Source organism: Phalacrocorax aristotelis, chromosome 9, assembly GCF_949628215.1.
Source record: "Phalacrocorax aristotelis chromosome 9, bGulAri2.1, whole genome shotgun sequence".
In the NCBI taxonomy this organism is placed as follows: domain Eukaryota; kingdom Metazoa; phylum Chordata; class Aves; order Suliformes; family Phalacrocoracidae; genus Phalacrocorax; species Phalacrocorax aristotelis.
The window spans coordinates 31,579,417-31,600,209 of record NC_134284.1 but is presented as its reverse complement, the minus strand read 5'-3'; the positions used below and the strand labels follow the sequence as shown (position 1 = coordinate 31,600,209).

Genomic DNA, 20,793 nt, shown 5'->3' with positions numbered 1-20,793 from the left:
GTATGATACTGAACTTGCATAATGCCAACCAGATAATCGATCCATTGTCTGTAGCAAAGCAAATGGTATTTGCTTCTTTGTAGCAAAAAGCAATGGTGTTTGTTGTGCCTTTGATCTCTATAAAGTGCTCTGATGTGGTGAGATCATCTTGAGGAAGTACTAACAGGTTGTTCCTTGAATTTTGTCTTCAACTCAATGTAAAAGGAAGAATGGAATTGAATATGTGCTTATTGTGATAATTCATTTCAGTCAACAGTTAGCTTGTTTTTCAAAGTTGCTGTACAGGACTTGGTATTGGAATGGGATATTGGCGAGTGACTGCTAATTCTCAGTGAAAATTAGTATGTCTGTCACCTTTTCACTGTGGGGTTAGTTTTGTTTTCCAGATCAGTAAGGCTGCTGGCTTCCCTTTCAAAACGAATTTTCTTTATTGGTGTATTTGTTTACGTGTCTTGATAATCCTTCCAGTTACTGCTTCAGAAGATGTGGGAAGGGGAAGAATACTTGTTCCCTGAAGGCTGCTGTAAACCAGTTATTGCTTATATGATACTTGATGAATGAAATATTTCCATACATCATAAAACTTCATCTGAAAGAAAGTCTTGAGAAGTTAAAATAACGGCAAATATTCTGTAGACTAACTCTTGTAAGGGCTAAATAGCCTGGCCTTTATCCAGGAAGGCACTTAACAATGTGCTTAACTTTAAGCGCATTGAATATTCTTACTGGCATAAGTGAAAAATCAATGAGTCTACTCACATGCTTAAAATAAGACATGTGCTTAAGTGTCTTTCTGGACCTCAGCCAGAGCATTCAGGCCTTGAGATGGCCTGAATTCTAATTGTGGGCAAAAGCCAGTAGTGTTTCATTTTGCTTGTCTTGCGTGTTTCTGAAGAATTCATTGATATTGTCTGTGTTTATTTTAATTGGCCTCCATTTCCCATCTAAGCCCTACCAACTCCAAAGCCCTGGGAGTAAAATAGATGTGCAACTTAGGGTTGTCAAACAGCTTGTCAGGGATAGTACTTAGACTGTATATATTGCTATAGAGCAGGAACTGAACTTCAGAAAAGTTGGGAAAAGATGAGGTGAAACATGATTGTTTTCTTTGGTAGCCAAGGTTTTAATATAGAGAAAAAATGAAGAGGAGAGAAGAGAAGGGCTGGTGACACATCGCACCTTTTCAGTTAACATTGTTGCTTCTTAGGAAACATTAAAGAATGCAGACAGATGCATTAATAATCTGCTGGCACTGGCTGTAGCCTTGGCAAGTGGGCTTTCCTACCTACTATTGATTTTTTTCTGACTCTCAGGCAGCAATTTGCAATGGATGGCTTGATCCCTAACCCTCAAAATGGGCAATGAGATGAGTTGTCACGGCCAAAATAATTTTTACTTTCTAACCAATCCCTCCTGTTTCTTCAACAGCATCTTTTACTGCTTAGGTGACAATTTCCACTGCTGACAACTGTGAATGATAAAATATACTATTTTTAAACACAAAGAGCCTCCATGTCTAGAGGTGCAAAATAACCCACCACAGGGCTACTGAGCTCTTTGCTGGCACCAGCTACCCGTGTAGAACCCAACCCTCAAGCACTGTAAATCTGTGATGTTACTGGATGGCAAGTGTAAAAGCAGTGGAGCCACTGCTGTCAACTCTAACTTATTTGTCTAAGGAAATAGCATGTCGCTCTCCCCTCACCCTTCTTGTTTTTCAACATCTAGACATTGCTTGTCTTCTACTTCTTCTCTGTCTATGGCTTCCTCCTTACACCTGACATTGCTGTTTGCTTTCTTATCTACGCAGGTTGTTAGAGCCCATGCAGCAAATTCTTCTTTGAGGTGTGATTGCTGATATTTCTTCACTTATCTTTGTTTTACTGGAAGTTAAATGGTTGGTTTCCTTGTTTTAATTTGTTGTAGACTAGATGAGAGAGAGAGAGTAGGTGAAAATAGAGTGGCCAGACTAGAAGAAAATCAAGCATAAATACTTTTTTAAAGGGTTAAATATGTGCAACTAGAAAAAAAGAGTTGACACAGTGGTATTTTATATGTAACTACAAAGTATCTCCTGAAAATGCATCTCCATGAAAGAGCAGCTGCTGTTTTTAGGAGACCCCTTCCACAGTGAGTCTTGAGGAGTCTGAATGAGTTTTGCTTGTAGGTTGTTGGTTTTCTTTCCGCTGCAGAAGTGTGCTTGCTATAGCACTCCAAATATCTTTCAAGGTAACTAACAGTGTGTGTTTTTATTGTGTACTTGCCCTAATGGTCATTCATTTCTTTGAACTGTGAATTTCTCTTTCACTTAAATAAAAGCCCATTAGAATCACCTGTCGCATACAGAATTTCACCTGAATTGAATAAGAGGTGATTTAAAGTTCAGAAGGTGTGTTCAGATTTAGGGATAGCCAACAATCTTTTAAACAGTGAAATGATGTGTGCTAAAAATGTCAGAGCCAGAATTAGAACTGGAAAAGTGGATAGAAAATTATATTTTATAAATATTTTGTTTTCAACTATTTTTCCCTTAGCTTTCCTAAAATCAGCTATCAAGCTTAAGTCTAGGTCTATGAGTATATCTGTTTGCAGGTGTCTTCAATGTGACAGAACCTTCTGCCACCTAGTGTTAATGTGAATTCTCTTCTCAGTGGGGTATCACCAGCTAATTTATTAAATGTCATTACTTATTAATGATAATCCCCGCCCCCAATAGCTAGGCACTCGCTGTGAATGTTTAAAAATGCAGTTTCTGCACCAGAGGTTTTCAGAATCAATTCAACCAGTAGGCATGACTTCTTTGGATACGTTTATTGAGGATGCAGTTTGCAAGGTGGGTTAACTTGTTATACAGCTAATCCATGGAGAATTTCAGTAGCTGTGAATGTCACTCCTCTGTAACAAATTTGTTAGCACTTTTCTCCTCCAGGTGAAACTAAGGGATTCTGCCTAACTCAGCACACTTCTGCTTTGATATCTGTGCTCCTGCTGGTTCAGGAAATTAGACTGAAAGCAGCAGAGAATGAAAATTAATTCAACAGGAATTATATAAAATGAAGAATAATTCCATTTAGGCACTTAACTCATTGTCTTTTTAGAAGAGTAAAATGAAAATCTCCCATCATCACTGCTTTTTCCCTCTAGAAATTCCACCAGGGCACAATAGAGGAGGACAATAAAATCCAGAGAATTACACCCAGATTTGACAATAGAAATGTCAAACTGTTAAAAAGAAAATAGGCTTAAAGTGATATTTTATATTTAGGCCAAATAATAATAGCTCCTACCATATGTTGATGGATAGGAGTGAACTTCTTAGGATTGAAGGAGTGGGGTTTTTTCCTTCATTCCCAATAAAAATAGTTTCAAGAGAACAGAGCAACTCTTTCCCCTTCTCTCTTCCGCCTCTGTGAGCTGTCCTCGACCGCTCTGTGGTACAGAGTGGGGCTGAACGGTTGCTTTGCAGGTTGGTGTTTGAGGGCTCAGCCAAAAGGGCTACACGTGACTTGGGCAGATGCTTCTAATACTTAGCCCAGTTGTGGTTTTGAGGAGAAGTCCTCGCTCTTATCTCCTGCCCTCCTCTCTTTTCTACCTCCCACCTCTTCCAGGCCTTCCTGAGAATCAAATGACAGCATGGCTGAGAGCTGTAAACTTGATCCTCAACATCAGACTGAAATGCTGACCTGATCAGCAGCAACCAGAACCTGAAGGAGTGGAGGCTCTGATGCATTAGAGCATTAGTCAGCTGCAATACCAGGCGGGCTGTCTTTCACCTTGTTTTGACCGAAACAGCCTCATCTTCTTTAAATAGTGTCATTCAAACTGCAGTCTTTTTGGTTTTGACAATTAAGCTTTTCAAATACTGTCTAAAGAAAACAACTTTAGGTTCTTATTATCTCAAATGAATAACTATGACCACAGAGCAAGTTAAAAACTATTAGGTTTGATGGCTTACTTATCTGATCAGGATCAGAGGCTAAAAACCCTCTAGAAATTCTTGTGCATCTGTGCTATTTTGTTTCTGAGTCATATTAAACTGGAATTACTGTACAACATGAATTCATTGCTACACCATCAGAGCAGAGGATGCTGCGTCATAGTGAAAACAGAATTGACCGGCTGGCCTGGGGAACAGTATTTTCAAAGCTGAGGCTATATTCAGCTTTTTTCTTTGTTTGGATGATGTTTTTTCCATTAGAATTGGTTTGGGAGCAAGTCCTGTGGCTGTGGTAAATGCATTCCTGGTGTTACTTCCTGCCCTCAGTCCTTTATGCTGGCAGGAGGAGAGAAGGTGATGTTTCTTTCCCTGTAGGTCCAGCCTCATTGTTCTTTCTGAAATCGGTGCCCTTCAGTGGCATTTCAGAACTGTGCAACAGGGTAGGTAGATGGTGGAGGCAAACTGGGGGAGGGCATGGGGGCAAAGGAGACTGTTGACCTTTACCTGCAGCCTGGCCGTGACCACGCCTGACACCTGAGTCACCCAGGGGCTCAGCTGTCCCCTGCTGGGACTAAAACACAGTCCTTCAATGTAGAAAAAAACCTTTAAAAGTGTGCCAGCCAGTCCGTTTTCCGGCCTTGGGCCCAAAGTCAAGGTCCTTACCAGAGCTTCTGGGGCAAAAATATCTCCCCTCTGCTTGTGGCAGGCCATCCTGTGCGCTGCAGTTGTGGCGCAGCCACGACCATCCTTGCGGTCAGTTGCCAAAGGAATGTGCATCAAGCAAAATGCATTAAAAAAAAATGGGGGGAGTCTCTGTGCATCTCCATCCTCTTTCTGTAGGTGTTCCTGACTGAGCACTCTGTTCAGAAAGGGCTCTTTTTGCTTCACAGCTGCATAATTTACATGGAAGCTGGTCCAGGAGGAATCTCTTTCATGTAGCTCGCTCAAAGCCCCAGTTCATCAATATGGATTACTTGCTGTGCACTGGGGGATTTATGGTACGCAGTGGGGTGTGCGGAAGTTGGACAAAAAGGCAGAGGGTGAGGAACTGTAGGGAATTTTTATCCTAAGAGAAGAATTTGTATGTCCAAAAGAGCTGTCTTTCAGAATAAAAGTTGTGTTCTCTCTTATTGCCTACAGAAGAGATGCTGTGTTCCTGCAGTCGAGCCCAGGGAAACGTTCCCCTAGTTGTGGGGAAAGGCACAGTGATGGCTTTAAGACTGAACTTGCCCTATCCTTAAAAAAAGATAAGCCTGTGAAAACAATTTTGACTCAGGTGGTAAGTTACAAAACAATGGTTAACTTCCTCAGAGTGATAATAATTATATAAACATATCCATGTTCTTCTGGTGACCTTTGTCGAAAATTTAGAGTTTAGGGAAGAAGAGTGGAGTCGGAGGGCAGGGGGAAAGATGAAAAACTTCAAGATCAAGCCATGCCAAAACACTTCAACATGTTAAAAAGAGCTACTTTGCAATTACAGAAGTGATGGCTTGATCGGCTTTTTAGCCATCGAAAAGAAAAAAATAGGAGATCATAGCTGAGAAAAGACCCTTGCATTCAATGACATTCTTCTCAGGGTCAAGTACGAGTTGAGCCTGATTTAGTCATAGACTAAATGTAGCTGCAGTTCTGCAGTCCTCCAAAGTGTAATCTATACTAGTCATGCAGAGCGAGTGCTTTGCTGGATTCCAGCTAGGACTGCAGTGTCCTTGTTACTCAGCGAGGCTGCTCAAGGGTGCTAAAATGCTTACTTGCAGTTGTTTGAGCAGTTTCTGCGATGGCTGATTGATTTACTGTATCTGGAAGTTCAGACCTGGAAACCTGAGCGAGGGAGAATGCCTTCACCGCGGTGGCGAGGCTGGGTGTTGAGAGGACAGACAGCTGGTGGGTGACCTCAGGAGGATGACAGATGGGGGACCAGGTGCCCCCACTCATCCAAGAGCGGTCCCAACCCCTCTGCTCCCAGAGGCGCGAGTTACGGAAGTCACTTGTGCTGAAGGAAGGCTTCCTGTGAGCAAGTTTTCTAGAAATAAACATTAACCTTTTGTTACCAGCTAAGTATGCAGGGATAACAGATTCAAGCAGCTATTTGGGAAAGAGTTTAAGGAGAAATCCTTCAGTTTGAAAGGGGGTGGGCAGGAAATCATCCAAATGGCAGTGGTTGTACATATCTTGGAGACGGCGGCTGGAACGCCGGCAGGAATGTGCGGTGCTGAGATGCGCGGTGAACAACAAAAAGCGAGCTGTTTATGCAGCATAATTGGTGGTGGTTCTTGGCTGACATGTATGGAGCCACGAAAACAACTAAATATATTACTGGGAGGAAAGTGGGACGGGAGGAAGCACCCAACAACTGAAGAAAGAGAAGTCAGCATAGAACTTCTATCATTTGTAGAGTATATGAATGAAAAGAAACTGGGTAGCCTTTAGTTTTCCTTTGCTGCAAAGGATTAATATGTTTGCAGGTTCTGCTTTCCATTTCCCATTTTTATTTTAAAACCGGCAGTCACCTGCTAAAATAAAGAGAACTTTAAGATAACAATTGTCTAGAATCTACCCTGTAACAGCACAGAAATCTATAAACCATATTGATCTAAAACAGCTGAGAATATGCCTCCTTTCTCTGAAGTTGGACTCTTGGGGATTATGGTGTACTCTAGCAGCTTCAGGGTTTTCTTTCTGTGGTTGTTTTTTAACTAAAAAACCCCAACCAACCAAAAAACAAAAACCAAAAACAAACAAACAAAAACCCAACAAACAAACCCAAACCAAAAAATGTCATCTGTCATTGCTTTAACTTTTGAAGGTTCATTCAAGGTTTCCTGCATTAGCTCAGATCACTGGATCTACTGCAAAGGCAGGAATGGCTGCTGTCTTGCACTGGTATTTACATTTGCTAAGGTTGGAACTGTTACACCTCATCTGAAGTGATACTGCCTGGTCAAATGTTAAGGGGACCTGATTAAATGTAGCATTTGGTTATTATCAAAGGAAATATGCAGACACCCAGGGTGAATTCTGGGCTCACATGAGGTGCAAAATGTGTTTATCAAACATGCGCTGGATTTACGGATGTGAATTCTTGTTGAATGTAAATCTCTAGCTTGCATAACTCTTCCGTGGAAAGAAGTGTTTTATTTAACTTGTTAACATTTTTAACATATTGTCTATTGGTGTAATTGGATTTGCAGTTCCTTCGAAGATGGGTATAGGTCAGCTTGCACCATTTAAGGCTATTATGTCCCATTTCAGAGTGCTTTAAGTCTGTAGTCTTTACAGCTATAGTCTACAGTGCTTTAAGTCAATAGTCTTTAATTCTATAGTCCATAGTCTGTAGTCTTTCTCTGCATGAAATAATTGTTTCAAGGCTGGTGCCTTCTTGGGTAGGACCCTGCAGCGGGACTGGAGTTGTGCAAGGATCGTTGTTACAGCAGTACCTGCAGAAACCTGTATGCACAGCCTGCAAGTGGTATCCCAGGGCTGTCATTCAGCCTGCAGCATAGAAAATGCATGTTAGGTCAGAGTTAATACAAAGCTTCCTTTATTCTGTAAAACCTTTTTCATTGTTAGTTTCCTGTCTTTACAGTTTAAAACATCCACTTTTAAAATCATATCAGACAGTTTCTGTGAGGCAGAAGGGATTTCTCATTCTTTGATCTTCATTTCTCCATGCTTTTTCATCTTACCTTTAGGCAATAGCATTGGTTTCTCAGCTCCTCCAAAGGCAAATATTTATCTGTGTTAAATAAATGCGGGTACCTGATTCTAGTCTTATATCTACTTAGAAAAACTATAGCAGCAGTGGAATTGCAGTGCTAGGAAAACGCTAGAGAACCAGATGCTCTCTCAAGTGTTGGGTCCTGCACCTGGGGAGGAAGAACCCCGTGCACCAGTACAGGTTGGGGGTTGACCTGCAGGAAAGCAGCTCTGCTGAGAAGGACCTTGGAGTGCTGGTGGACAGCAAGGTGACCCTGAGCCAGCACCGTGCCCTTGTGGCCAAGAAGGCCAACAATATCCTGGGCTGCATTAAAAGGAGTGTGGCCAGCAGGTCGAGGGCGGTTATCCCCTGCCTCTGCTCCATCCTAGTGAGGCCACATCTGAAGTGCTGCATCCAGTTCTGGGCTCCCCAGTTCAAGAAAGACAGGGAACTACTGGAGAGTTCTAGCAGACAGTTACAAAGATGATCAGGGGACTGGAGCATCTCCCTTATGAGGCAAGGCTGAAAGACCAGGGTTTGTTCAGCCTGGAGAAGGGAAGACTGAGGGGGGATCTTATCAATACTTCTAAATATCTGAAGGGTGAGTGTCAAGAGGTTGGAGCCAGGCTCTTTTCAGTGGTGCCCAACAACAGGACAAGGGGCGATGGGCACAAGTTGGAACACAGGAAGTTCCACCTGAATATGAGGAAAAACTTTACCGTGAGGGTGCCAGAGCAGTGGCACAGGCTGCCCAGGGAGGCTGTGGAGTCCCTTCCCTGGAGACATTCACACCCCGCCTGGACGCGGCGGCCCTGTGCCCCTGCTCTGGGTGTGCCTGCTCACGCAGAGGGTTGGATGAGGTGATCTCCAGAGGTCCGTTCCAATCCCTGCCATTCTGTAAAAACTTTTCTTCCTTTCAACTCTTTCTACCAGTAGTAGAGTTGGTTTTTTTAATGACGCATTCACTCGGGAGCATTGGCGATGTATTTTGAGATAGCTGTCACAAGAAAATTTCCGTCTCTTCCATCCCCCAATGTACCAGCTTCTCAGTGGAAATATTTGGTCTATAGAGTCTAGATTTCATCACAAAAAGAGGAAGTTTTCAGGGAAAGTAGTATGGGAAAATTTGATTCTGTTCTGTTTCCCCACCCAGCATGGCTTCTTTGCCTTTGTGTCTTTGCATTTAAAGATTTTTCTACTACAAGGTTCACAACTGCACTCACCAGCGTCATAGTAATTGGTAATAAAATCTCTGATATAGGTAATTAGATATATCTTAGAGTTTATGTGTTTCACCATTAGAAGAGGAAACAGTTTATGAGAAACATCAAGTGAGTGCCTGGAGATTCTTTTATTGGTCACTGCCGCTTTCGGAACAGGAGCACTGAGCCCCAGGATGCTGCTGGTTCGCTGTTGCAGCAGGGCACGTGTGGCTTTGGGCTGCCAGGATCTGAAATGTTTGCCCTCTGATATAAGGGAGAAGAGATGGAGGAATAACTCATCACTGATTTCTACCTTTGGAGTCAGAACTAGCTTTGTTGGAGACAGCTGTTTCATAGCTAATATTACTTTTCTAGGCTTTTTTTCTTTTTCCTCCTTCAGTGTCTGGTAGCAGACCTCAGTGCTGTTCCATCTTAGCTGAGGTGTGCTGTGGCAGACCTGTTTTATTTTAATTTTAAAGAACTTTGTTTCACCACACGCAGTTGACATGTACTCCTGCCCAGAGACGCTCTGACAGTGTTTGAAACAAATTGATATGTAGAAAAAGCAGATGGAAGAGGCTAAAAAGAATCACAAAAGAATCACTAGAGGTCCTAGACTTCTTTTATTGCTTTGGTGGGTTAGGGGTTTTTTGGCTTTTCTGCTGGGAAAAGTTATTTCTGACAGAACAGAGTTATTAGAATATCTCAAACCAACACATAAAAGTTGTAGGAGCCATGAACTCAAACTCGTGATTAAGAAGTTTTTTCTTAAATCTTCATTGTGACCAATAGTCAGTAGGCATCTGATTTTGAATCATTTATTGCAAGATGAAGACTTTAACCTTTCTTTATTGGAAAGGTGGTTAAGTTTCACTCTGAAGTAAAGGAGTGGGGGAAATACTCAGACATCATCTAAGTATAGATATGTTTATTTCCATGCAATAGCCCCTGGTCATGTCATCAAAAGTAAAGTCAGTTGGAACCAGAGGGTTTGCTTGTAATAGCAGCTGTGCATTCAGCAATCGATTCCGGCAGCTTCAGCCCCTAAAGAGCATCCCTACTGCGTGCCCTGCGTTGGAGGCATAAGTGGTGGTTTTACAAGCGCGCCAAAAGCTTCTACACCTGGTCATGTGCGGGTTTGAGTGAGAGGGACTCTGGGCACAGCTCTGCGAATAGTGATGAGTAAGTGACAGTTCTGCAGCAGTTTCTTGGGGCGTGGGTATGTGAAATGGGCTGAGCAGGTTTGTGGCATGGAGAAGGCTGGGGTCTGGCACTCGCCTGACACCTTGGTGAGCAATGTCTGCTCACTGTGCCCTCAGAAAACTAGCATAGCTAGACGGTATTACTAATAATAAAAAAATGGACTGGATTACTTAGCTGAAGCTGAACTGGTGGACCTGCTGTCTGTAGGTGGGATTGCTGGGGCTTCAAGGGTGGTGTTTATGGTAGCTCCCTTGTTGCCTTCAGCAGAAGTTTTCAGCAGCCAAAACTGTATTGTGGTATTTAGAGTGACTGTTCTTTGTACCCCTGCACTATGGGCTGTATTTGGACTTGTCCTGCTGCAAGACTAACAGGTGACATAATCTGGTTAAAAATACATTCTTCTTCTGTCTGCCTTGGGTTCTGTCATATTTGGACCTCGTCGTGCTTTGCAGTTTTTTGACATTCACATTGATCGCTGCAGCTGTATACAAAGGCATAATATCCAGAGGCATTTAAAACCCTCCTCCCCCTCCAAAACCCCAAACCTGCTAGCTATTGCACTGGGCAGCTGCCTGCCTGTTTGCTGGTGCTTGCAGCAAACCCCACACCCCAATCGTTTGTTGTCTGGTGTTTTTTTTTTTTTAACTCCATGGTCACATTCAAATGAAAGTAGTTAAAACTATTGCGCTGTGTTTATCGACCAAATGATGTCTTGGTTCCTTGAGGCAGCTGTGGACCTATTCTTTTCCAGGGAACAATTTTCCCCATTCAACCATTAGAAAGATTTATCCCGTTTAGTCCTTGCCCTGGAGGGCAGAGGAGAAGAGCGGCTGACGGTAGGTGCCTCGCTGCTGTCGGGGCTGGAAGCATGACCTTGGGCATGGTGCAAGGCCTGTAGGAGATGCTGAGGTGGGCTCGTGAGGAACCTTTGCTGAGTTCATGGTTGTGTAGAATTTGCATTATGTGTTGGAACAGGCTGTGCTGGCTGGCGTTCAGCAGGAATTTCTGACACCAATAATAGCTGGTTTGTTTGTTAAGATCTGAATGTGATAACAGTGCCCAAAGAGTGTCTGCTAAAATAGACAAGAGACTGCTTTTTGACTTTTGGGGACCTGGGATCAGGCTAGTCTGTGGAAAGATGAGTTGCTATTCTGGACGACGTCTTTGATTACCAGCTTTCCATATGTGGTGTTTTTCTCCTAACTTGGACGTTACAGTCTCTGAGAAGGGGAGAGCCACACCGTATCGGAATAACACCCAGTGAAGACCTGTTCCCAAATGAATTTCCAAGGCCTATTTAATGAAGAACAGCAATGAACTCACTTCATTTTGTAAGCAAATTCTGCTTTGGCTGAACGGACCAGCTGCGTGGTTGAACTGGTTCAAACAAAACCACAGTTGCTTGAGGAGCTGTTTTTACCTGCTCAGGGGCTATATAGAGTAACCCAGGCTGCACATTCCTCAGCAAAAAACAGGCCAGAGAAAATCCAGATTCTTGTGTGTGTCTCATCTGGTAAGACCTGGAGTCTGCAGGGAGACACTGGGTAATGCATCAATGGCTCATCTTAGAGACTCGGTAAATCTAATGAAAATATTGTCTCCAGAAAGGTCCAGGAATGCAGTGTATGCTACTGCATTACTAATGCTTTACACAGTTCTCCAGACTGGAGTATTTTGCTTGCTTTCATGCAACCACTATTATTTAAATGATGAATCTGGAAGATTTCCCAGATCTACTGTCTACCCCATTGCTTTCTGTCTTGGGTACTGCGGATAATCAGATGAGCAGTAAACCTATTCTGTGGAATAGAATTACATTATCTCTTTTTTTTTTTTTTTCCCCCCTGTCAAACAACTTGTGATTTTTCTTTTCTTCACCCTCATAAAATACCTAATAGATCAGGAAAAGGAAAATCTGTGTGCCAAATATACAGTACTCCACATGTACCTCCAGTGATGCATCTGCAGAAACACCGGTGGGAGTGTATTTGTCTTGGGTAGACGGGGAAGATTGCGTGAAATAATCCCAAGCACTGATGCTTTCAGTTGGGTGGGTGCAGGGAAGTACTGTGGGGTGGTTTTGGCTTCTTGATTGGGTGTTTTGGGGCAGTTTTTTAGTGGTTTGTTTTGGGTTTTTTTTTTAGCCTGGTTTGATTGTGCTCTTTCTCTATCCTCTCTGATTGTTTCTGAAGTCTTTCCTGAATTTCTCTGTAACGAGACTGCCCTGTCGAGCAGTGAGGGGATGTTTGCCACTGGGCTCGGGTGTTACTGGCTGACGAGCTGGCATTGGGCCGCTGGCTCTCGGAAGCGGCAGGCATGGGGGATCGCGCCTGCTGCCATGCTGAACACTGCTGCATGGTTCTCCAGCGGTCCCAGTTGTTCCTGATGAAGTGATGGTGCCACGGCCTTCGGAAAAGAGAAAACATGAAGGGAACCCACCCCCAGGAATGACCAGCTTGATTCTGAGCCTCTGCACAGTGTGAATTACCCTCTTTCCTTGAGAACAGGAGGCTTTTTTTTTTTTCCTCTCTCCACATGGTGATGAGAAACTAGAGGTCAGGAATGAGCCCCCTGAAGGCTCATGAAGAACAAAATACGATGTGTTTTAACTGGCGTGAAAGGTTAATGGGGAAGATCAACATCCAATGGCTGCAGCGAAGGAATGGGGGCTTGTTTGGGCAGAGCCTGAAGCGGAGCATAGGCATTACGGTGAATGGGGAGTGTGAAACCATGGGGCAGAGAACACACAGCCCTTTAGCCCTGCTCAGAAATAATAATGCAGGCTTTTTTTAACATCAGAGTTTAGTCTGCCCTCAGTAAAAACAAGTTACATTAAAAAGCTGTGCACCAGAAAAAGCAAACCTTTTTCCTGGTTTCTGCTTATAAGATTTACAGGTACTTAAAATAAACCTATGAAAAACAGACCTAGTGTGCTGGAATTTGCTAACTAGTGAGAGCAATTACCTCCAGGTCCCAAGACCTAACGGAGCTTGACTTTTTGGAAATAAGACTTGGCAAGCACTTCATCCTGCTGCTGTTGTAAAGGTGTACATGAAAAGATGTGCTGACCTCTGCCAGAAACCCCAGGAATCCAGTTCAGAGAGATGCTCCCGTGAAGGGCACGGCCGGATTCAGGCAGCACAGATGGGGATCGGTGTGGAAAAGCCGGCAAAACATTCGCTGCTCATTGTGTGGCTTCAGCGTGGCAGATTCTTTGCAATTGCCTGGTGTACCACAGTAATTAAATGGGTCAAGAGCAGTAAGTTTAGATACTTAATAAGAAAATAAAGACCTCACTTGACAGCCAGCAGTGTGTCGTGCCTGTTACACAGGAGTAAGGAGAATTAACGCAGGTTGCTGTAGTAAAAGTTGATCCGAGCCTTTTTGGCAATGATTTTGTACTGCTTCGGAGATCACATACCAAGTAACTATAAAAGCTGTAATAGCTGTAAATCAGGCCTTCTTATGAAACTAGGACCCCAATTTCAGGTGACTTAAAAAAGGGGAAACAGTAGACGACTCTTCTCTCTTTTGGTGATATAAGAAAAGTAAGGAAGGATAAGAAAAGTCATAAAAAACACACAACCTGTCTTTGTTAATACAGAAATGTGAAATAATCCCGTTTTCTCCAGACTGTTCCGTGCCTGAGTGGAAAAAGAAGTTTGTGCAATGACATAGACATGATAGAAGTAAAATCCAAGATGGGAATTGATTTTTATAAGACACTCTGGTTTGGAGGGTGGAGGTAGTTTCACACCAGCATTGTGAAGGAAATTATTTGTTGTTGTCAGTATCCCTTCATCATTCCTGGCCGGGGGAGGGAGCTCCTGTTTCCCACAGCAGTTGTAAAAGGCCTTTGGGAAGGATGAGATTTTCCTCCTACAATATTAAGGGGACAAGTAACAAGAATGTTTAAAAGAAATCTGTTAAATGCATTCTCCCGCAAACCAGGAGCTCCCTGCAGACCGTCTTCCCTTGCAAATTAAGAGGCGGGACCGGCTTTGCCGCTGTGTTTGTAGAGTCCTTTTGGACTAAACACTATTAAAAGGGTTTGTGCCCTGATGTCTGTGTCTGTGCTGATGAGAACCAGTGTCCAGCAGCGAGGACCGGACTCCATCACAAGCTGGTAGAGAGCGGCAGAGCTCAGCGCAGCTCGGCCACAGGAGGCGAGTTCAGTCTCTTAACTTCAGCATCTCACCAACAACCACTCAGAAATGTTGCTCATGTCTGTGCATTGTGGTTATTAGGTGCAAGAAATACAGTTTTAAAACTGTAATTAATAATTTCTAAGTAACCTCTTTTTCCCCACATTTATGGCATCAATGGGTATGACTGTTTATTATGTCTTACCTATAAAATCTGACCTGTTTTATATACTCTTTATGGAAACAGTGTACAGTCATAAATTAAAAGATGCAACTGTTTTGGATATTTTACTGGTGGTCCTGTATTTTCCTGCCAAAAGTGCAGCTGGTTTAGGTTTCTCGGGATAACATTATAAAAGGCTGTATGCGTTTTGCAAGTTTATGCTTGAATTGCCAAGCCAGAGGTGGAATGACTCAACCTTCCCAGGAGCAACATGTACCAAGTGATGAATCAAAACAGCTAGCTGAGGCTCAGTGGCTTACAGGGCGACGGTGAAAAGCAGTTCTCATTTATGGTATTTTATCTGGCGTTCACAATTTGAGACGGTCGTTGTGCTGATCGTGCTAGGTTACAGCCTGTGTCTGTCTTTGTATTTGATGGGGTTTGGGTGCAAAACTAGCTGAGAAGCTGGTCTTGTATCTATTTTATGTGGGGTGCAAGAACTATAGGGTTACAGCATTGAATGAAACCATTCAAGCCCCACTGAGCAGACACCTTTAGCGAGAGCTCTTGGCGTGCACGGCTGGGTTTAAGCCCTCCGAAGGAGCTAAGGGGAGCCAAGAGCTTGCGGTGGTGCCAGCGCAGGTACCGTGTTTCAACGTCAACTCATCAGTCTGGCTGGTTTGGTGTAAAATTAGATGGGTCTGCAAAGGGGTGATGATGCTTAATTAACAGTGAGGTTAGAGGCTTCTTTAGCCAAGATGTTGATGACAGCCTCCTACAGATCTAATTCCCTGGTGTCAGTGGACTTACTCCAGATATAGATAGGCCCGAGAGCAGGATGCTCAGCCTGGTTGTCATCAGAGCAAGCGGCACAGTTGGCTCTTGGGAGCACCCCAGCATTGAGTGGACAGAGCTGAAACCCTCCCATTCAATGTGGGCGTGTTGTTGTCATCGTCTTAGAAGGAAGGGGGAAAATGCAACCCTCCCCAGAGCGAGCACAGAAAATACACACCAGTGAGTGTACAGGTACTTAACCCTGCACAACCTATTGCAGAGATCCAGGTGTTCCCAGTGCGCTGGTTGGGCGGCTTTGCTGAAGGTGTGTCAGCATCATCCTCGTAACTAATGGAAATTTTGTACCAATGCCGTAGGCAGCTGGCGTCTCCTTGCTTTCTCCCAGAAAGCAACCTCGACCTCGCTGCACTGTGAACTGCGCAGGTGTGTGACGTGTTTACTTCTGCTCTAAAATAATGCTCGTCTTTGTTTCAGGTATCTCAACCATGTACGAGCCGCCTCTCCGCAGGATCTTTCTGGGGGCTACACTTCTTCTCTTGCTTGCCACCGAGCCTTACAGGATGCTTTCAGTGGCCTTTTCTGGCACCCCAGTTAGCCAGCGTGCATCAGCCTGTGATCAAGGGACACAAAACGGAGCAAGAAGGAAATCGAGCCAGCAAAGGTTGGGTAAAATTGTTGCCATCTGCACAATGGCTAAGCTGCAGTCACTTTTCTGGGTAAAACCAGCTGTGTTTAAGTGTTAAAGGCAAGGAAAAAAAACCCAAACCCAAACCCGTCTGCACGAGAGCTTTGTAAAATGGTAGATACATTTTTGTGGAGGGGGAAACTCGTTAGTCATGTGGCACTTTGCTGAGGGAGGCTGAAGCAATAAGCCACATCTAATGGAAGATGTGAATAACTCAGCTGTGTACGTTTGAGGTTTAAAGAAATACACTTGTAAATTTTTTTTAAATAAAGCCAGACTTTTTTATTAAAGTTTGTGGTTTTACTCTTATTGCAGGGTTTTATTTGCACAAGCATTTAAATGCCATTTTGATTATAACATTTAGTGTCAATATTCAAGCCTACATTTTCTTCCCATAAAATTCGTTTCCCCAGTTCAGACAAGTGGGTTTTTCCTCCTGCCAGCTGGATGAGATGAGAAACCCTGGAACTATGCTGACACAACTCTTATGCAGGATCGTTCCTGATGTCACTTGGTTCTTACCTTTGTCTGGAAAACTGATCTTCCGCTGAAAGTCTTTCAGCCAAGTTCCTCTAGAAGCAATCTCAGAAGCCTTGATACAAGGCTTGGTCATTAAAGCAGTCAAAATTGGGTTTGTTTTCTTTCCTGTTTAGCTCCGTTTGCAACTTTTCTGTCACGTGCTCAGGAGCTTCTTCTGGCAGGAACATCCCTTTGTCTGGCTTTTGGGATGAGCCTTGCCACTTGTTCTGCTGCTTTTACATATTCCTTCCCCTCTCCTTGTAGTGGAATGTAGACTAATTGCAGCAGTGATGGGCTTCCTCTGGCGGGACTGGTCCTTGCCATGAGGGTGTGTAAACTGCAGCAGACTGGAAACTGCTCAGGACAGCAAGCACCTCTAGAGCAAAGCCTGGAGCACGTTTTATGGGTCATCTGTTAACAGTTGTTGGATACTGCTCTGAGGAGTGCGCTAAATTAATGTATTTTTTCTATGTTGTAATAAAGAGAAGAACAAGTTCTATTCCAGACTCAGTGCTTCCTTTATTAAGGGAAGTGGAGGGAGGTGCCAAAATTTCCATTGCCCTTTCTCTGAAATCCTGTTGTCTGAGCCCAGAATAGCTGCTGACAGGTACGTTACAAGGCAGAGGTGCAGAAAAGGTCGTAACCTCGGAGTACCGCTCCCTGCCAGGGTCAGGTGGCCTGGCCTTCGACAGAAAGCCCATGGCTGGGCGCTGTAGGACTCTGCCGTGCAGCACGCGTTAAGAGACCGCTGGTACGCTTGCACTCGTGTTGCAGTCCAGCCCTGCAGACAGCGCTGCTCTCCACCTGCGGCCCTTCCTCCTTTCCTCTCAGATGTAAGGCCTGAAAGCTGACGTGCCCTTTACTTATCCATTCCCTCGCTCGTGGGAGATGGCTGCCACCACCGCCGCACCTAGCTGGCACCCCGTCACAGGTGCCTGACAGCCCATCCCTGTTCCCAGGACAAATACAACAGCAGCGGTCCTTCTGGGATTCCGCTCGGGACCCTGGGAGGGAGCAGCAGCAACCAGAGGGGAGGCTGTGCTATTCCAGGCTTGCCCGGACTGATAATGGTGCACCTCACCCGTGATCGCCTTTATATTCAGTTTGTAACGCCTCAGGTCACTGCCCTAATGAATGCAGAACTGCATATGCATTTTAACATGTACCATTTGAACACACTCATGCAACTTGCTTGTACATTGGCTGTCGTTTGCTGGTTCGTGGGGAAGGGTTATACACAAAAGTGGCGACTGTGCAGAAGTACAGAAACACCCCTGGTTATGAGCATAGCGAGGTGTAATCCATTGACTTGCACCTACACTAAAGTTACGCTGCTAAAATAACAACGGCATTTAATCCTTAAGTGAACAAAGCTTTTACGAACTAAAAGCTTTCCCTGCCCTGGGATACTTTAGTCACGTGCTGAAACTCAGTTACGTAGTTGACTTGCTTAGCACAAAATCGGTGATCAAAGCCAGGTTTCTGTTAGTGCAGTAGTGCCGATGAGCCCTGAATTTGGACTGCGAGGCAATGCGCGCAGTCAAAGGGACCCGCAGTCTCTGGCAGTACGGGCAGGCGGGTTAGCGTAGCTCATCGGGTGACTGCATCATTCCAGCACGGTCTAGGGCCTTATCGCTACAGCAGCAGTTGTGGATGGCTCTGGAGAACAAGAGCGGCTTTCAGATGTTTGTGGGAAACCCACAGGGCAGCGGTAGGAAAGCACGCAGTGGCGTTAGAAAATGTGACAGACAGCAGTGACAGCACCGCGGGGTGGAGGTGGGAGTCCAGCGCTTGCTCTCAGAGGAGCTGTGACTGCTGGGGAGAGGATACGATGTGCCTCTCGTTGGCAGCAAGGACAAATAGGTTAAAGCTGTTGTGATACGGGTTTAAAGGGCGGTGGAGGACTGCTGCGGCTGGAGTGGCAGGCCAGGGAAGCCATCTGTACAGCAGCTTTCAGGATAATATGGGTGAGTCATGATGATGGTTTTTTTCCCCCCTGGTTTGATAAGTGCAATCTCGTGGTAACCGAGCAGTGAAGGCTTGCTCCGAAGCACTGGCAGCGTAGCCAAGAGACAGGCTGTAACACAGAACCACGAGCAAAACAAATGCAGGGCCTTGGCGGTTGTTTGGGTGGGAACCAGGACATCGGGTTACGAGGCCCGGTGGTGGAGCCGCAGCAGCACAGCCACAGAGGGTGACGGAGGGCCGGAAACCGAGGTGCTCTGCCTGAGCTCTGAGCCCAGGCTGAAGGGAAGTGTCTAAAACCAAGAGGGTGATTTGACTTCCTCTGTCCAAACCAACCAGTTGTGGTTGATGCTGCCCAACAATAGTTTGGATGGGTAAGAAAAGGAAATCAAAGGCAGAGGCTTTTCAAAGCCCTGCAGAATAGAGGCAGCCAGTCAGTGAGATCATCCAGGGAGCACCGCAGGGGAGCAGCTGGGGAGGCAGGGGCAGAGCTGGGAGATGGCAGAGGCACAAAAGGCACAGGAGGACATGGCGTCAAGAGGAGAGGACTGCTCAGCCAGTTGCTGATCTTCAGTCTAGTGCTGTAACACAAGGGGGTACTTAATTTGCAAGTGTGCAAACAGCGTTAATGTCTTTCCTGCTTTAATGGTGGGCAAACAGTGGTAGGAGTCAAATAATCTCTAAATCTCAGTGTTAAAAAGCATTTATTACTCAATAGCCTAGGAACAAGAATAGATGTTGTTTGGGCCTTTTTGCATCTTGGGTTAAGGTTTTGAAAGGTTATCATCTTGCTTACACAAGAGCTGCTGTGCATCGGCTAACTAATCTGATGTTCTTATACACCGGAACAGTTTGCCAAAGAGAATCCCATGCAAGGGTTACACAAGTCATCTCGCTCGACCCGGCAAAATATAGGAATCTGTTTTTGCCACAAACTGCACACTATCAAAATGATACAGCAGAAAGCTACCCCAGCCCGTGTCACTGAATCATCACGGGGTGTGAAACAACAGAGAGCAGAAAAGTACCAAAACAGGTTTATTACAAAAAAGTGAAGTTTTTTTTATAGTAACAACTTCAATCTGCTTATTGATCCCACAGTTAAAAATAAAGGTAAATGCAAGAAGCGAGGCTCACAAAAGGAAGCTGCAACACGCATTACACTTCTTTGCACCTGAGATGGGTAACACGTACACTTCAAATAACTCAAGGGGTAAACCGGAGGTAACCAACATACACCTTACGCAGCGCAGCAAGGCAGTTACTGTAACTCTAGTCTTCAACTCTTCTTGAACTCCAGCTTTTCTTCAGAAAACTCTATGCTGGTACACAGACGTTTAGCGGCTGGTTTTGCTGGAAGAAGGTTAGAGAAAACTGAGTTATTTAACGTACAGTAAACAGACTGAACTAAACCACAGCCATGTAACACTTAAGGGATTTAACAGGAAGAGATGAGGGTTGAAATCGGGATTAACAGTCACAAATTAAAACTGTTACAGCAACAATGGGGAGTCTTTACTAAATGCCAAAACGGACCTTCAGAAAACCTGTACTGAGCTACATTCTGACCTACAGCTTAGTGCTACCCAACAACAGCGTGAAAGTACGTTTCATGGCACTAAAGCTTTATCAAATCCTCCCTTCCTCCAGGTCATGTAACTGCAGAGTGAAAGCCTCCTCTCTCCCCCTCTTCTCATGCAGTGCAAAGCCAGGATCACTGAAACCCACTGGCACCTGCAAGTGCTTCGAGAATCAAATGACCAATTATGAAAAAACGGAAGAATAATCACATTCAACATTAAGGATCTCTAAGGAGATCTAGTTCTCAATTAAATTGTACAGAACTGGATTCTGCTGACGTAGTGCCAGAGCAGTGGCACAGGCTGCCCAGGGAGGGTGTGGAGTCCCTTCCTTGGAGACATTCAAACCCCGCCTGGACGTGGTCCTGTGCCCCCTGCTCTGGGTGTGCCTGCTCAAGCAGGGGGTGGGACGGGATGAGCTCCAGAGGTCCCTTCCAAACTGTGCTTCTGTGACCTAAGCTGAGTCCATGCAGCCATACCGGAGAGGGTGAGAAGCGGGACTGGTCACTTGGCAGTATGCCAGCCTACCCTGGGTGAAAATGAAGCTCCAGTTCTTAAGTATTTAGCTACCAGAACCGTGTGCTCAGCGTTAGATCCCCCATCCTCCCCAGAAGGCAATCTAACGCATAAAGGTCTCGTTTATGGCCTGTGGGATGATCCTATCCAGTCCACCATCTTTTCTGGGGAGGCTCACGCTGGGGTGAGAGGAGCAGAGCGCTGCTACTGAGAGCGCGTGAAGCCCGGCAGCTGCTGCACACACGTGTGGGTGCTCAGTCCTGTCGCTCCCTCCGCGCTGCTGCTGGCCTGCAACGTTGCTGTCACGCGGCCGAAGTGGCCTGCAGGGCTGGCATGGCATGGCCAGCCTGAGACAGCAAAAGGTGCTGCAGAGGAGGCTTGTT

At 44.9% G+C, this 20,793-nt stretch overlaps 2 protein-coding genes across 19 annotated transcripts in view; one reads left to right on the top strand and one right to left on the bottom strand.

The window, feature by feature from the left end:
• Window positions 1-16,848, top strand: part of MNAT1 (MNAT1 component of CDK activating kinase) — a 127,344-nt gene extending 110,496 nt beyond the window's left edge. For all 14 annotated transcript variants that reach the window (XM_075104167.1, XM_075104175.1, XM_075104169.1 and 11 more), the window contains one exon: window positions 15,620-16,848. In XM_075104167.1, the coding sequence (XP_074960268.1) occupies window positions 15,620-15,740 (121 nt within the window). In that variant the 3' untranslated portion in view covers window positions 15,741-16,848. The remainder of the gene's footprint in view (window positions 1-15,619) is intronic.
• Window positions 16,849-19,339: 2,491 nt separating this feature from the next.
• The window catches only part of TRMT5 (tRNA methyltransferase 5), a 67,610-nt gene continuing 66,156 nt past the window's right edge, over window positions 19,340-20,793 (bottom strand). For all 5 annotated transcript variants that reach the window (XM_075104155.1, XM_075104154.1, XM_075104156.1 and 2 more), the window contains one exon: window positions 19,340-19,667. In XM_075104155.1, the coding sequence (XP_074960256.1) occupies window positions 19,594-19,667 (74 nt within the window). In that variant the 3' untranslated portion in view covers window positions 19,340-19,593. The remainder of the gene's footprint in view (window positions 19,668-20,793) is intronic.